The sequence below is a fragment of the Scyliorhinus torazame genome, chromosome 6 (assembly GCF_047496885.1).
Source record: "Scyliorhinus torazame isolate Kashiwa2021f chromosome 6, sScyTor2.1, whole genome shotgun sequence".
NCBI classification, from domain to species: domain Eukaryota; kingdom Metazoa; phylum Chordata; class Chondrichthyes; order Carcharhiniformes; family Scyliorhinidae; genus Scyliorhinus; species Scyliorhinus torazame.
Window position 1 is genome coordinate 157,002,840 of NC_092712.1, and position 16,319 is coordinate 157,019,158.

The 16,319-nt window shown below is 49.6% G+C and overlaps 1 protein-coding gene across 2 annotated transcripts in view; it reads left to right on the plus strand.

The window, feature by feature from the left end:
• galnt12 (UDP-N-acetyl-alpha-D-galactosamine:polypeptide N-acetylgalactosaminyltransferase 12) overlaps positions 1–16,319 on the plus strand; it is a 102,059-nt gene that overhangs the window by 41,951 nt on the left and 43,789 nt on the right. For both annotated transcript variants that reach the window (XM_072509006.1, XM_072509004.1), the window contains exon 2: positions 15,895–16,064. In XM_072509006.1, coding sequence (XP_072365107.1) covers positions 15,895–16,064 — 170 coding nt within the window. The remainder of the gene's footprint in view (positions 1–15,894; positions 16,065–16,319) is intronic.

A 16,319-nucleotide genomic window follows, 5' to 3' on the forward strand; every position in this document is an offset into this window, starting at 1 on the left:
ACTCTGAGCTAAACTACCTTCCCCCCCCCCCCCCCCCCCTTCTGCTGACGATTAATTTTCCGCGAAAAAGTCGACGAACGGTTGCCACCTCCGGGTGAACCCTAACAGTGATCCTCTCAAGGCGAACTTGATTTTCTCCAAACAGAGAAAGCAAGCCATGTCCGATAGCCAGGTCTCCGACTTCGGGGGCTTTGAATCCCTCCAAGCTAATAGGACCCATCTCCGGGCTACCAGGGAAGCAAAGGCCAGAAGGTCTGCCTCTTTCTCCTCCTGCATTCCCGGGTCTTCCTACACCCTGAAAATCGCCACCTCTGGACTCCGCGCCACCCTTGTTTTTAACACCGTGGACATGACATCTGCAAACCCCTGCCAAAATCCCCCAAGCTTCAGACATGCCCGGAACATGTGGACATGGTTCGCTGGTCCTCCCGCACATTTTGCATACCTGTCTTCCACCCCAAAGAATCAGCTCATCCGGGCCACTGTCATGTGAGCCCGGTGAACGACCTTAAATTGGATCAGGCTGAGCCTGGCACATGTTGTGGACGTGTTGACTCTACTCAACACGTCCACCCATAGACCATCCTCTATCTCTTCTCCCAGCTTCTCCTCCCACTTGCGCTTCAGTTCCTCGGTCTGCGTCTCCTCTGACCCCATAAGTTCCTTGTAAATGTCCGAGACGCTCCCTTCTCCTACCCACTCTCTAGAAACTACCCTGTCCTGAATCCCCCTTAGCGTAGGAGCGGGAAGGTCAACACCTGTTTACGTAGGAAGTCCCGCACCTGCCAATACCTGAATTTGTTTCCCCTCACCAACCCAAACTTCTCCTCCAGCGCCTTCAAATTCGGAAAGCTCCCCTCTATAAACATATCCCCCAGCCTCTTAATCCCTGCTCTCCGCCATATCCGGAACCCCCCGTCCATACTTCCCGGGGCAAACTGGTGATTATTACAGATTGGGAACCAGACCGATGCTCCCTCTGCTCCCACATGTCTCCTCCATTGCCCCCAGACTCTCAGGGCCGCCACCATCACGGGGCTGGTGGAGTACCGTGCCGGCGGGAACGGCAGAGGCGCAGTTACCAACGCCTCCAAACTGGTGCCCTTGCATGAAGCCGCCTCCATACGCTCCCATGCCGACCCCTCCTCCACCACCCACTTTCTGATCATGGTTATATTCGCCGCCCAGTAAGTTACTAAAATTTGGCAGCGCCAGCCTGCCCTCTCCCCGACTCCGCTCAAGCATTACCTTCCTTACCCGCGGGGCCTTGCCCGCCCAAACAAAGCCAGAGATCACTTTGTTGACCCATTTTAAAAAGGACCGTGGAATAAAGATGGGGAGACATTGAAACACGAATAGGCATCTCTGGAGGACCGTCATCTCCACCATCTGCACCCTCCCTGCTCATGACAACGGGAACGTGTCCCATCTCCAAAAATCGTCCTTCATTTGGTCTACTAGCCGGGCCAGATTTAATTTATGCAGCCGGTCTCATTCCCGCACCACTTGAATACCTAGGTACCTAAAGCTTCCCCCTACCAATCTAAGCGGCAGCTCCCCCAATCGCTTCTCCTTTCCCCTCGCCTGGATCGCAAACCTCTCACTTTTCCCCATATTTAGCTTATACCCCGAAATCCGGCCAAATTCCCCAAGAATCTTCATGATTTCTTCCATCCCCTTTAATTGGTCCGATACATACAGAAGCAGGTCGTCTGCATAGAGCGAGACTTTGTGCTCCAGCCCCTTGAGGCTCTCCAAGCAATTGCCAATGGTTCTATAGCTAGCGCGAACAACAGTGGGGAGAGGGGGCATCCCAGTCTCATCCCCCGGTGCAGTCTAAAATAGTCCGATGTTGTCCTATTCGTCCGTACACTTGCCACAGGAGCCTGACACAACAACCTGACACAGTCAATAAAGCCCTGCCTGTTGTGTTAAGCACACTCAGATACACGGGCTGCAACTGGATGCAGCTATGACTGAAATAGACTCCAGACCTTGAAGTTAGTTCAATTTGATTTATTGAACCTGGCACACAGTTAGCACCGTTCTCTGAGTTCGACTCTCTGCTAACCTAAGTGTGATCTCTCAGTCTATCTGACTGAACCAGACTAGCTCGTAGCCACGTGCTGTATGCGTTACGTGATATATGCACCAGACTCACTCTATAGATGTCCCTAGTGGAAAGAGGCGGAGTGTGAGTGCCTCGTGCCTTTTATAGTGGGAAACCACCCCCAAGTGTTCTGCCTGCTGATTGGTTATATCCTGTTCTCTGTGTTCATTAGTTGCCTGTCTGTATCTCATTATGTGCATGTCTGCATATCATGACACCGCCCAAATCCGAATCGTCCCAGTACCTCCTACAGATAATCCCATTCTACCCGATCAAAAGCCTTTTCTGCATGCATTGAGATCAGTACCTCCACCTCCCTACCTTCTGGGGGCATCATGATCACATTTAACAGCCTTCTTACATTGGCCACCTACTGCCTACCCTTAACAAACCCCGTCTGGTCCTCCCCAATAACGTTCGGAACACAATCCTCAATCCTGGAGGACAACATTTTGGCCAGCAGTTTGGCGTACACATTCAACAGGGATATCGGCCTGCAGGACCCACACAGCTCCGGGTTCTTGTCCCGCTTCGGAATCAGCGAAATCGTGGCCTGTGACATCGTCGGGGGCAGCACCCCTCTTTCCCTTGCCTCATTGTACATCCTCATCAACACCAGCCCCAGTATCCCAGAGAACTTTTTATAAAACTCCACTGGGTACCCATCCGGCCCCGGGGCTTTACCCGCCTGCATGGCCTTCAGACCCTCCACTATCTCTTCCAACCCAATCGAGGCCCCCAGCCCTTCTACCCGCTCCCCGTCCACCTTTGGGAAATTCAGCCCCCCAAGAAGTGCCTCATCCCCACCGGCCTCGTAGTGGGTTCCGACCTATACAGCCTACTGTAGAAATCCCTAAACGCCTTATTCACCCCTGCTAAATCTTCAACCAGGTTCCCATCTCCGTCATTTACTTTCCCTATCTCCCTGGCTGCCTCCTTCTTTCTAAGCTGCTGTGCAAGCATTCTGCTGGCCTTCTCTCCATACTCATAGATCGCCCCCCCCTCGCCTTTCTCAGCTGCTCCACCGCCCCCCCTGTGGTTAACAAGCTGAACTCTGCCTGTAGCCTCTGCCGTTCCCTTAAAAGCCCTGCCTCTGGGGTCTCCGCATACCTCCTATCGATCTGTAGTATCTCCTTAACCAGTCGGTCCATCTCTGCCCTGTCTATCTTCTCCCTGCGGGCCCGCATCGAGATCAGCTCCCCTATGACCACCGCCTTCAGTGCTTCCCACACCACCGCTGCTGAAATTTCCCCCGTGTCGTTGACTGGAGATAAATACATTTCCTCAGCCACTCGCACACCCCTTCGTCAGCCAAAAGTCCCACATCTAACCTCCAGTGCGGGCGCTGGTTACTGTCTTTACTAACCTGCAGGTCAACCCAGTGTGGAGCATGGTCTGAGATTGTGATCGCCGAGTACCCGTGTCCACCACTCCTGCCAGTAAGGCCCTGCTCAAAATGAAGAAATCAATCCGGGAGTACACTTTATGCACGTGTGAGTGGAAGGAGAACTCCTTCACCCTCGGCTGCTCAAATCTCCATGGACCCTTTTAGTCCCTTTGCCATTGCTGGCACCCTGCCTGTTTTCGAGCTTGACCGGTCCAGGCCAGGGTCAATAACTGTGTTGAAGTCCCCTCCCATGACCAACCTGCTCGAGTCCAGGTCCGGTATCTTCCCCAGCATCCTCTTTATAAACTCCACATCAGCCCAATTTGGCACATACACATTTACTAATACCACCTGCACCCCCTCCAGTTTCCCACTGACCATAATGTACCGACCTCCCACCTCCGAAACTATTCTACTTGCCTCAAACATCACCGGCTTATTGATCAGGATCGCGACCCCTCTAGTCTTTGAATCCAGTCCCGAATAAAAGAGCTGACTGACCTAGCCTTTCCTCAATCTAATCTGGTCAGTTACTCTAAGGTGTGCCTTCTACAACATTAACACGTCCGCCTTCAGTCTCCTAAGATGTGCGAACACACGTTCCCTCTTGACCGGCCCATTTAACCCTTGAACATTCCAGTTAATCAGCCTAGTTGGGGGGCTCGTTGCCGATCAGCCATCCCCTTTTTTGGGCCCGCCTCCAGCCCATGCTCCGCGCCTCCATCTGCCCGCCCCCAGGCAGCCTTCGCACCCAACCTCCTCTCTGTCCCTTGGCCCAAGTCCCTTCCTCGTCAGCAGTACATTTCCCCCCCTCGCTCCTCCCCAGTAACAATACACTGTAACCCAACCCCTTTGATAAACCAAACATATGTACACCCCCCACTGCGCTTCTGTGAGCTAGCCCACCCAGCTAGCTTGGTGGCCCCCATCCCTGCCGCCGGATAGTCTCCCACCTATTGTTCCCTCCCCCCCTCGCTCATACAAACATACTCCAACATCAAACAATCCCCACACAATTGCCCGACAGCAAAACACCAAAATCTAAACAAACACACCTCCATCCCCCAACAATGCAAATGAAAACCTTAACTCACTCAGCTCTGCCACTGGTCCCAAATCAATACAGAAGACATTAAAAACAGCTTCCACAAAATGAAAAACGAGAAACTTTAAAAAAAAAAGAATAGTAGAGAAACCAAAAGAAAAAAAAACATGAACACTGCAGCAAAGTTCAAAAGTTCTCAGTCTACCACCAGTCCTTTCTTTTTCACGAAATCCAGCGCGTCCTCAGGCGACTCGAAATAAAAGTGCTGTTCCTCGTACGTGACCCAGAAATGGGCCGGATACAACAGTCTGAACTTCACCTTTTTCTTAAAAAGTATCGACCTAATCTGGTTGAAGCCTGCTCTCCTCCTGGCCACCTCCACACTCTGGTGTTGGTAGACCCGAAGGATACTATTGCCCCACTTACAGCTCCGTGTCTGCTTGGCCCACTGTAGAATGCGCTCCTTATCTGAGTACCTGTGGAATCTCACCACCATTGCCCTCGGGGGGCGGTCTCCCGTTTGCGGCTTCCTCGCGAGTGCTCTGTGAGCCCTGTCCACCTCCAAGGGTCGGGAGAATGCCCCATCCCCCAGCAGCTTCTCAAACATATCTGCAATGTATGCCCCAGCGTCCGCTCCTTCGGACCCCTCCGGGAGCCCAACGATTCTCAAGTTCTGCCGGCAGGACCTATTCTCTAGGTCCTCCACCTTCTCCAGGAGCTTCTTCTGCTGGTCTCTCAGCATCCCCACCTCCAACTCCACCGCAATTTGCTGTTCCTCCTGCTCAGCCAGCGCCTTCTCCACCTTCTGGATCGCCCGATCTTGAGTGTCCAATCTAAGCTCCAGCCGCTCAATCGACTTGTTTATCTGGTCCAAGCAGTCCCGTTTCTGCTGAGCAAAGCCTTCCTGAATAACTTGCATCAGCTGCTCCGTTGACCGCTGGGTCGACAAACCAGAGGTCCGGTCCTCCACCATGCTGTCTCTCACTGCAGCTTCAGCCCAAGCCTTCTCTGATTTTCTGTTTCTGCCTTTACGAGCACTTCTAGTCCTTCTCTCCATGCACCGATGTGGGAATTCAGTACTCAATTGTCTCTGTCTTCAGTTTTACAATTCAAGTCCGGTAGAAAATCAGGGGAAAAAGTCCAAAAGTCCGACCAGAGCGGGAGCCACCAAATGTGCGACTTACTCCTTCAGAGCCGCCACCGGAAGCCTATTGTATAACATTTTATCAAGATGACTAATCTGTCGTTTGTCAATGTGCAAATTTGGTTTCACTAAATTAACGTGGAATGTAAGCATTCTTTTCAAAGTTGTAGTGCTTACCTTTGTGTCAGGTGATTAACCTGTTCAACTGTGTACAGGGCATAGTGGTTGGCACTGCTGCTTCACGGCACCTAGGTCCCAGGTTCGATCCTGACTCTGGGTCACTGGAGTTTGCACCTTCTCCCCTTGTTTGCGTGGGTTTCGCTCCCACAACCCAAAGATGTGCAGGGTAGGTGAATTGGCCACACTAAATTGCCCCTCAACTGGAAAAAATGAGTTGGATACTCTAAAAAAAATTTTTAAACTGTGTACAGGGCTTAACATATTACTTTAAAGCCCAGAATCTATATCAAGATGATGGAAGGTTGTTTCAAGTGGTAGGTGAGAGGGAGGCAGTTTGAAATACCAGGTGTGATTCAGCAGACCAAAGTTGAAGTCCGATTTTGGACGCGTTTGACGGGAAGTTTAGTGACGGCTGCATTGGCAAGATCGCGACACATACTCAATGGCAGGTAGTGCCAAAAATGAGCCCCCACGAAAATCTTCTTGTTACTGGCTCCCTTGCTGTCTGAATTGCCTGACTCGTGCCTCAGCTGCTCATCGCTAACAATGGGTATTTGCTTTTAAATGCTCCCTCATGACTCACTCCCAGTCAACACACAAGCATGGCAGTGTGCAGACCTGCTCCTCGCTTTGGGACCTTCGCAAGGCTTCTCGATGTTGTGGATGAGAGACGGGGCACCCTATTCCTCCGAGGGGGCCAGCAAGGTCAGCAGTGCTCCTTGGGAGGCAGTGGCAGTGGCTGTCAGTGCGGCAGCATGGCTAGGTGGACTGTTGTCCAATGTAGGAAGAAGACCAAGAATATCCCAACGAGCTGCAAAGCTAAGCTACCACCTCTCTCCTGGTATCAGTTCTACCTGCCACTCCTCAAATTTCCACAGCACAGCCCTTTCATGTCCAGGTGCCCACACTTACCAGCTGCTGTGGATCCCCCTGACCCATCAAGCATGCGGCTCACAATGCCCCCTCTTTGTCCCCGCAGGTGAAGATAGCCCATAATAAACAGGAAAATCCAAGAGCCAGGACAGGGGAAAGAGAAAGAGAAAGAAATCCCAGAGAATCGAGTCCTCACTCCCTATTTGGAAGGGGCCCTGGAAATCGCGTCGGCCTCTTGAGTGTTTGTGTCCAAAGCATGGCTCAGTCCATGACAACCATTATAATGGCAATCTAGAAAGAGAGGTCATAAGAGGTGTCAAATTTAAAACGGAGTTGAGGAGAAAGTACTTCTACCAAAGTTTTGAAGGGTCGTGAATCTGTGGAATTAGCTATGCCAGAGTGCAGTGGATGCTGGGACAGTAAGTAAATTTAAGGAGCAGTTAGACAGATTTTTAATTGGTAATGGGTTGAAGGGTCATGGAGAATGGGTAGAACAGTGGAGTTGAGGTCAAGATGAGATCGGCCATGATCGAGTGGTTGAGCTGACTCAATGGGCCAAATGGCCTCATTCTGCTCTGATATCTTGTGAACTTGTGGCTGAGGGCCTCAACATTATGTCCAGCCACTGTAGGACATGTCTCAGTTGCAGGTGGACATTGCCGAGGCACTGCAGTGCATGGCCCAGTGACTGAGGATCATCGCCGAGGGTGTCAACACTGTGGTATAGACAAAGGGGAGCCTCCGCTACTGGCAATGGCAGATGACTTGAGGCCATTGGAGCTCATTGTAGCTGCCCCTCCATCCCATGGAGTTCCCCAGATCCCTATGGACACCGTCAGTAAGAAGGAAGCGCTGAAGGCCAACCTGGGGCCTTCCACCAAGGAGACTACGGCGGTCTCCAGTTCTTCCGATTACCCCCACATGACAAGGCCAGCGGGCAGACAGGGTGGCATGGAGATGCCAGTGGCACTGGAAGTCAGCCGGGGCTCCCCTCACTGCAGGCCCTCCAGAAGACGTCCACCAAGGGCATCAAAGTCCCCTGGAAAGCAGCAAGCTGCCTTCACCTCTGATGAGCATCCTAGGGACACACATTGATGTAGCACTAAACCACGAATTAACAAGAGTGAGGAGCATTGAGTGGGCACTGGTGGGGTCTCTATCTGTAGCTAGCAAAAGTGGAAATGTCCAATGTTCACTACCAAAACATTTTACACCTGATTCATGTGAAGCCTCTGTCACATTAATCCTGACAGTAGGCTTGCCCGCACCCCAACCCCCTGTTGCCCCTCCGCAACCCCCGCCTCCTGAGCACAGTGATGCAAGATCAAAAGCCCCCAACACAGATCCTGTTCAGAGAATGGTGTGAGCGCTGTAAGCAGAAACACAGGAGTCAGACTTTAGCAGAAAGTGAGGAGCACCAGAGCTTTCCTCACAGTGAGTGATCATCACTCTCCAGTTTGTATAGTGACCTGCTGATGTTGCTGACACAGGCCTATTACTCTGAAGTAATGTCACACAGACCCTTGAAGGGGAGCGAGGGTTGGGAAGGGAGAGGGGTGGTGTTGAGGGAGGAGGGGAGGGGGGATGGAAATGTGGGTTGGGGGAGATTGGGGAGTGTTAAGGGGGCGGGAGTGAGATTTGAGGGGGGAGGAAATGGGGGTTGGAGAGGGAAAAGAGATTGGGTGATGGGAGAGGAAAGAGATGGGGAGGGGGTGTTGTTGAGCTAATGGACTCAGCCTCGTCCGAGGAGAATCTGGAGGTGATCTGAGTCACCCTGGTTATCCTCGTATGTCGGATCCTCTCCGCAGCCTGTCCTCCATCCTCCGGCTCCTCCTCGGCCTCGCCCTCACCCTGAAGCTGATCCTGGTCTGCCTCCTCCTCAGACGAGGCCACATGTCCCTCTACTGCCTCCTCCTTTCTTCTCCTCCAGCATGTCATCCTGTTGATGTGCCAGATTGTAGAGGGCACAGCAGACCACCACAAAGCAGAAGACTCTCTGGGGGGTATACTGCAGAACACCGCCAGAGCGGTCAAGGCTTCAGAACTGTGTTTACAGCTGCCTGACGACAGCACGGGTGGCAATGTGGGCCTCATTGTCTCGGGTCTGAGGCCTCTGCACTGGCAACATCAGCCATGTCCTCAGTAGGTATCCCTTGTCCACCACGAGGCAATCTGTCATCCTGGGTGGTCCTCTAAGACACCAGGAATCTGAGTGCCCCAGAATGTAGCTGTCATGCATGTTCACTGCGTAGCGGGCGCACACTTGTATGATTCCAAGGCGGTGTTCACCCATGATCTGAGCATTCAGGAAGTGAAACCGCCTCATGTTAATATAGAGCTCTCCCTGATTCCCTGGTGCTCGCAGTACGACATGTGTGCCATGGATATCTCCGTGGACCTTGGGTATCCTGGTGATGGCAGCAAATCCTGCTGTCTGGGCATCATGGTGGGCCCGGTCCTGGTCGATGTTGATATAATCTGATGCCCGGGCATATAGCATCCATCACCTGCCAGATGTATGTCACATAGGTTCCCCACTCGAACCTGGAATGACCCAGTGACATAGGTGTTGAGGACTACAGTGACCTTCATGTCCTCTGAGAGCAGGTGTCCTCCTCCTCCACAGGGTGCCATGTCCATGAGGACATGTCACAGGTGCCACGTTGTCTCTTTGCTGTGATTGAGTCTTCTGTGGCATATGGTGTCTGTCAACTGATGGAATGACCACCGATGCTTGTACACCTTGGGCCGTCGCTGGCCTCCCTTTCTGGCTCGCTCCTCAGCCTGATGGGTGACCAGGTTTTCTGGATGTGCGGCGGTACCCTGCACATGGGGTGCTGCCTCCAACTACTGTTGTCGCTTCTGCCTTCTACGGCGTCTGGCTGCCTCAAATGCCATAAGCACAGAGGTTATCCTCTGCGGCATTCAGACCAGCAGAGATAGGTTTATCTGGATGAATTGGAGAAGGAGAGAGACCACCAATCCGTGGGCCATCAGCAGCAGTAGAATTTCACTCTGTAATCCACAATCTGTAACCTCATGGCCTGGCATTATCCCACTCTACTATTACCACCAAGCCAGGGAATCAACCCTGGTTCAGCGAAAAGTGCAAGAGGGCATGCCAGGCATACTGGTATCAACCTAGCGAAGCTACAACACAGGACTATTTGCATGCTAAATAGCATAAGCAGCAAGTGATAAGCGAACCCATGATCAATGGATAAGATCTAAACCCTGCCGTCCTGCCACATCCAGTTTGAATGGTGGTGGGCAATTTCTGCAAATATTCCCATTCCCAATGAGGGAGGAGCCCAGCACAAAGAATCATAGAATTTACAATGCGACGAGGCTGAAGCATTTGCAACAATCTTTAGCCAAAAGTGTTGAGTAGATGATCCATCTCAGTCTCCTCCAGTGGTCCCCAGCATCACAGATGCCAGTCTTCAGCCAGTTTGATTCACTCCATGTGATATCACGAAATGACTGAAGGCACTGGATCATAGAATCATAGCATTTACAGTGCAGAAGGAGGCCATTCGGCCCATCGAGTCTGCACCAGCTCTTGGAAAGAGCACCCTACTTAAGCCCACACCTCCACCCTATCCCTGTAACCCCATAATCCCACCTCACCTTTTTGGACACTAAGGGCACTTTATCATGTCAATCCACCTATCCTGCACATCTTTGGACTGTGGGAGGAAACCGGAGCACCCGGAGGAAACCCACGCAGTCACAGGAAGAACGTGCAGACTCCGCACAGATAGTGACCTAAGCGGGAATCTAACCTGGGACCCTGGAGCTGTGAAGCAACTGTGCTAAATGCTGTGCTACCGTGCTGCCCTTGTGCTACCGTACTTCCCTCGTGCTACCCGGACAATATTCAGGTAATAATACTGAAGACTTGTGCTCCAGAACTTGTTGCGCCCCTAGCCAAGCTGTTACAGCACAGCTACAACACTGGCACTTAACAGGCAATGTTGAAAATTGCCCAGGTATGTCCTGTACACACACAGCAGGACAAATTCAACTCTGCCAATTGCCGCCTACTCTCAATCATCAGACATCAACAGTGCTATCAAGTGGCACTTAGTCAGCAATAACCTGCCCACTGATGCTCAGTTCAGCCTTGGTTCAAACATTGACAAAAGAGTTCAGCTCCAGAAATGAGGTGAGAATGACTGCCCTTGACATTAAGGCAGCATTTGATTGTGTATTACACCAAGGAGCCCTAAGTAAACTGGAGTCAATTGGATCGGGGGGTGAAAATGTTCCACTGGTTGGAGTCATACCTAGCACAAAGGAAGATGATTGTGGTGATTGGAGGTCAGTCATCTCAGTCCGGGACATCACTGCAGGAGTTCCTCAGGGGAATGTCCTAAGCCCAACCATCTTAGCTACTTCATCAATGACCTGCCTTCCATCTTAAGGTCAGATGTGGGAATGTTCGCTAATGATTGCACACATGTTCACTACCATTTGCGACTCCTTAGACACTGAAGCAATCCATGTCCAAATGCAGCAAGACCTGTACAATATCCAGGCTTTGGCTGACAAGTTGCAAGTAACTTTCGCTCCACACAAATATAAGGGGCTGTTTAGCACAGGACTAAAGAGCTGGCTTTGAAAGCAGACCAAGGTAGGCCAGCAGCATGGTTCAATTCCCGAACCAGCCTCCCCGAACAGGTGCCGGAATGTGGCGACTAGGGGCTTTTCACAGGAACTTAATTTTTAGGGGCTGTTTAGCACAGGGCTAAATCGCTGGCTTTAGACCAAGGCAGGCCAACAGCACGGTTCAATTCCCGTAACAGCCTCCCCGAACAGGTGCCGGAATGTGGCGACTACGGGCTTTTCACAGTAACTTCATTTGAAGCCTACTTGTGACAAGCGATTTTAATTTCATTTCATTTCAAATACAGGCAATGACCATCTTTAATAAGAGAGAATCAAACCATCGCCACATGACATTCAATGGCATTATCATCACTGAATACCTCACTATCAACAACCTGGGGATTACCATTGATCACAAACTGTGAACTGGACTAGCCATATAAATGCTGTGGCTGCCAGAGCAGGTCAGCGGCTAGGAATCCTGCGGTGAGCAATTCACCTCCTGACTCTCCAATGCCTGTCCACCAGCTACAAGGCACAATTCAGGAGTGTGAAGGGATACTCCTCACTTGCCCAGATAAGTGCAGTTCAAACAACATTCAAAGCTCGACGCCATCCAGGACAAAGCAGCCCACTTGATTGGCACCCTTTCCACAAACATTCACTCCCTCCACCGTGGATGCACAGTAGCAGCAGTGTGTACCATCTTCAAGATGCATTGCAAGAACTCACCAAGGCTCTGCACGCAGGCAGCACCTTCCAAACACCCAACCGCCACCATCTAGAAGGACAAGGGCAGCAGATACATGGGAACCCCACCACCTGGCAGTTCCCCTCCAAGCCATTCACCACCCTGACTTGAAAATGTATCACCGTTCCTTCACTGTTGGATCAAAATCCTGGAACTCCTTCCCTAATAGCTCAGTGGGTGTACCTACACCACATTGCCAGCAGCAATAACGCAGCTCACCACCATCTTCTCATGGGCAATTAGGGATGGGCAATAAACGCTGGCCAAGCCAATGAAGCCCACATCCTGTAAAAATTTAATTAAAAAATTTGAAATAGCCTTCACCTGTGAACCTAGAGGCCGTTCACAGTCAAAGGGGGCGAAATTTACTTTCAGGAGTGAAGTTTCAACAGGGTTCTGACTTGGAAGAGCGATGGGACAGCTGTGGTTGCCTCTGTTACGGGTCTCCACAATATTTCAAGATGGCTTGAAAGCCTCATGGACGCAAAGCCCTTTATGCACCCCCCCACCCCCCCCAGCGCTGGGGCACAGCTCCGGTGCCCTTGAGCTGCATGCCAGAAAATTGAAATGGCTATTTACCTCCTCACTTCCCCTCAGTAGCCATCGCGCCAGCTTCACATTTTTAAAAGGGAGTACAAAACGACGCCAGCGTAACTTCGCGGGGGAATTGGGTACTTCCTGGGAGGTCGCTGCATTCGGCTTCATTCTCATTAACAAGATTGAAATGCATGCAAATGAGGATTAATGATATTCTTGCCATTTTTGGGCGAGATCCGGAACTTGCCATCAGGTGCCGGCCGAGTGAACTATTTTGCCCTCTCCTGCTATTCATCCTGCATACCCTGACCTGCACCAGCCACAAAGCGGTCGCTGAATCATGTGGCAAGCTTTGTTGTAGATTGAAGAGTTTTTTTTTGAAGAATGGTGGAGTCAAAGAGAAATTTTGGGACGTGGAAGTTTGCAGGCAACTGTTCCTTAAGCCTTTGACTAGTGAGAGGTAGTCGTGGAGCCTGGATGTGTGGTGGGGATTGATGTGCATGACAGTTGTAGTGCTTTGGTTGTGGCACCACTGGGATGATTATGGATGTGCTGTGCCTCATTTAAGAAGCAGTTTTCTTTGCGTGAGAAAACTGGGAGAGTTCTCTTGGTAGATTGGAGCATTGGGGCTGGAAAATGGTGGCATTGAGAAAAGAGGTATTGTGACATCTACAGGGGTCATTTGAAACTGCAATGGATTGAAAACAATTTCTGCCTTTTCAAGCCAATAAATGGCCCTCCCATGAAAGAACCCTTGTTATATTGAACCATTCTGTGAATGTGTGAATTTCATTTGTAGTAATAGAGGGTGGGGGGGGGGGGGGGGGGGTGGGGGGGGGTGCAACATTCCTGTCCAGAAGTAGGAAGAGGATTTCTGAGCTTTGTGAGTTGCGGGGAGAGGAACATTGAGCGGCAGGAGACTGAGGTGAGTGTAGGACATAACATTGTTTGGGCTGGGTTCAGATACTATTTGGAGGTCAGGACAATTTTATGGGAATCCTCTTGGAGTTATTTCAATGAAACAGTTTGTAGAATCAGAGGAGGAAAGTACAAAATGTGATTTTTTCAAATAAGGCTAGAAATTACCAGAAATCTGACTACTTAAGTGGGTCGGTGCGGACTCGATGGGCTGAGTGGCCTCCTTCTGCACTGTATGCTCTTCATCCGTCTCCACAACCCAAGTAACTCCCCCAGAGAGAGAGGCTGTACTTGAGAGATTATTGTGCTGTTCAGACCGTGAAAATGTAATTTGTGGTATACAACCATTCAAAGTCAAATAGTATAGATTGACATGCTGAAGTTTAAAAGCTTCAATCTCTTCAAGGATAAGGGTGAAGTTTTATCATTCAGGAATTTTTTCTCAACTTATTTTCTCATTGCTTGGATATCCTTTTATTGGGATAAATAACTGGTTGAGATAATGACCTGTATTTTGCATTTGTGTTAATGGCAAAACTATAAACTCTGTGAAACCAACAGCAACTTCTCCCATTTCCCAGTTAAATGTGGAAAATTAGAAGTTATCGTCAGTGATTCCCTGCTCCTCCCAAGATGGAAATCAATTAGAAACCACTGAATATGAACTTCCACTTTTTACATTGACTCTTGCTGTCAAAATTTCTGGATTAGCTGCACTTTGTTAACGATCACTGTTGACTAACATTTCCAGCCCTGAGAAACTAGTTTTATATCCGTGGAATAACCAATTTCACCATCCCAGTGTAACGAAAACCCATAGATTTAAAAAAATAATAATAAATGATTTTTAAAGATTTGATATTTCAATTTTTTCCTTAACCCATGTGTGTTTTCCAATTTTTATTTCACTTTTTGTAAAATTATAGAATGCCAGTGATAAAACTTATTGTTACTTCTAGTTTTGCTGTTGGTGAGAATTCTTCAATGTGATTGGCTGCTTTGCTTGTTGGTGACATCATAGCTGTTCGATACCATCACAGTTTTTGAATGCTGGCGAGCCCCTATAGCTAGTGCCACAACTAAATTAACCCTTGAGAAAGGTACATTTCACACCAAAAAATATTTTTGTTGTCAGTTTTGTTCAATGCCAGCAGTGACTGCAAAATCCGGCCTGCTAAATTCATACAGAGCAGAGTTTAACTTGAAACCTCCTTGGTCTGTTTGGCTCGTTTACACACTGGAAGATTTTCTGTGGTTCAGTGTATGATAGCCTGTGGTTCAGTGTATGATAGCCGAGTGGTTATGTGACTGGATTTATAACTAAAATGCCTGGGCTAATAATCTAGAAAATGAGTTCTAACCCCATTCTGGCAGTTCAGGGATCTGAATTCAGTTTATACGTAAGTGATTAGGAAATAAAGTAAAATGACTGTATGAAAAATATAACTGAGCTCAACTATGAATTCCTTTCTAAAATCAATAAAATACAATATTTGATGATTACACATTTTAAAAATATTTCTTTGAGACAGAAAACTCGAAAAGAATGTTGAATGTATTTCACACTTCCACTTGGAAAAGGGAGGATGGTGTTATAGGTATAGGGGCGATTCTCCGAGCCCCGCACCGGGCCGGAGAATCAGCGCAACCGCGCCACGATGCCCCAACGCCGGCGCGCGATTCTCCAAAGTGCGGAGAATCGCCGCCGTTTGACGCGGCGCCGGCCACAGGCAGGTGGGGGGGGGGGCCTCCGATGGGGTCTGGCCCACGATCGGGGCCCACCAATCGGTCGGCTGGCCTATTTCCCCACCCCCCGGGCTTATTTTGTTGCACGGCCGGCCCCTGAATACCGACGCCATGTTGAGTCGTGGCCGGCGCGCTGAAGAAGTCCCCCGCGCATGCGTGGGTTGGCGCGGCGCCCATTTGACGCTGGGAAGGGAGGCTGGAGTGGCGTGAACCGGGACAGAATCTGTCATACCCGGGCCTGTTTTGCGCCGTCGTGAAACGCGACGGCGTTCACACCGGCGCGAACACTTGGTCTCCAGTTTGGAGAATCGCCCCCATAGTACCTCAAACACAGCTACCCCCGAACTGAGTGGCTTTGCGAAGCAGGTTTGTGTCCCCTGTTTGTTCCAATTTTCCTGAGCCCCCACCAAAGAAACCGTCAGGTTTGAGGTACTCTACCTATATAGTTTGTTTTTACTGAGATAATGTCTGTCTTCAGAATGTTCAGATTGTTTAAAATAAATACAGCAAATATGCTTAAGGTATGCAATGTGTTACAATACTGTTGCAAATGCATATGTTGTTTTTAATATTTAAAAAAAAATATCTTCAGGTGTAAAGAAAAGAAGTATGATTATCGAAACCTTCCAACTACTTCTGTGGTAATAGCATTTTATAATGAGGCCTGGTCAACACTCCTGCGGACAGTGCACAGCGTTCTTGATACTTCACCCGATATTCTATTGAACGAGCTTATCATAGTGGATGATTACAGTGATCGAGGTTGGTACAGACTTGCCAAATGCATCATTTCCCATACCTGTTTTAAACAAACGCATGTTCAAACGCACAGATTTGAATTATACTTATAAAGCCACTCATGAGTTATGTGCTCAGTCTTAGCTGAAATACTGAATGGAAGTTTTGAGTTTGCATTTGCTCCCCAAATTGTTTAGTCTCAAAGTAATCCAAAGATCAAGAAGCAGTTGTCCAGTGATATTATCAGAAGTGATGTGCTTCTGCAGTCATTTTGTTTGT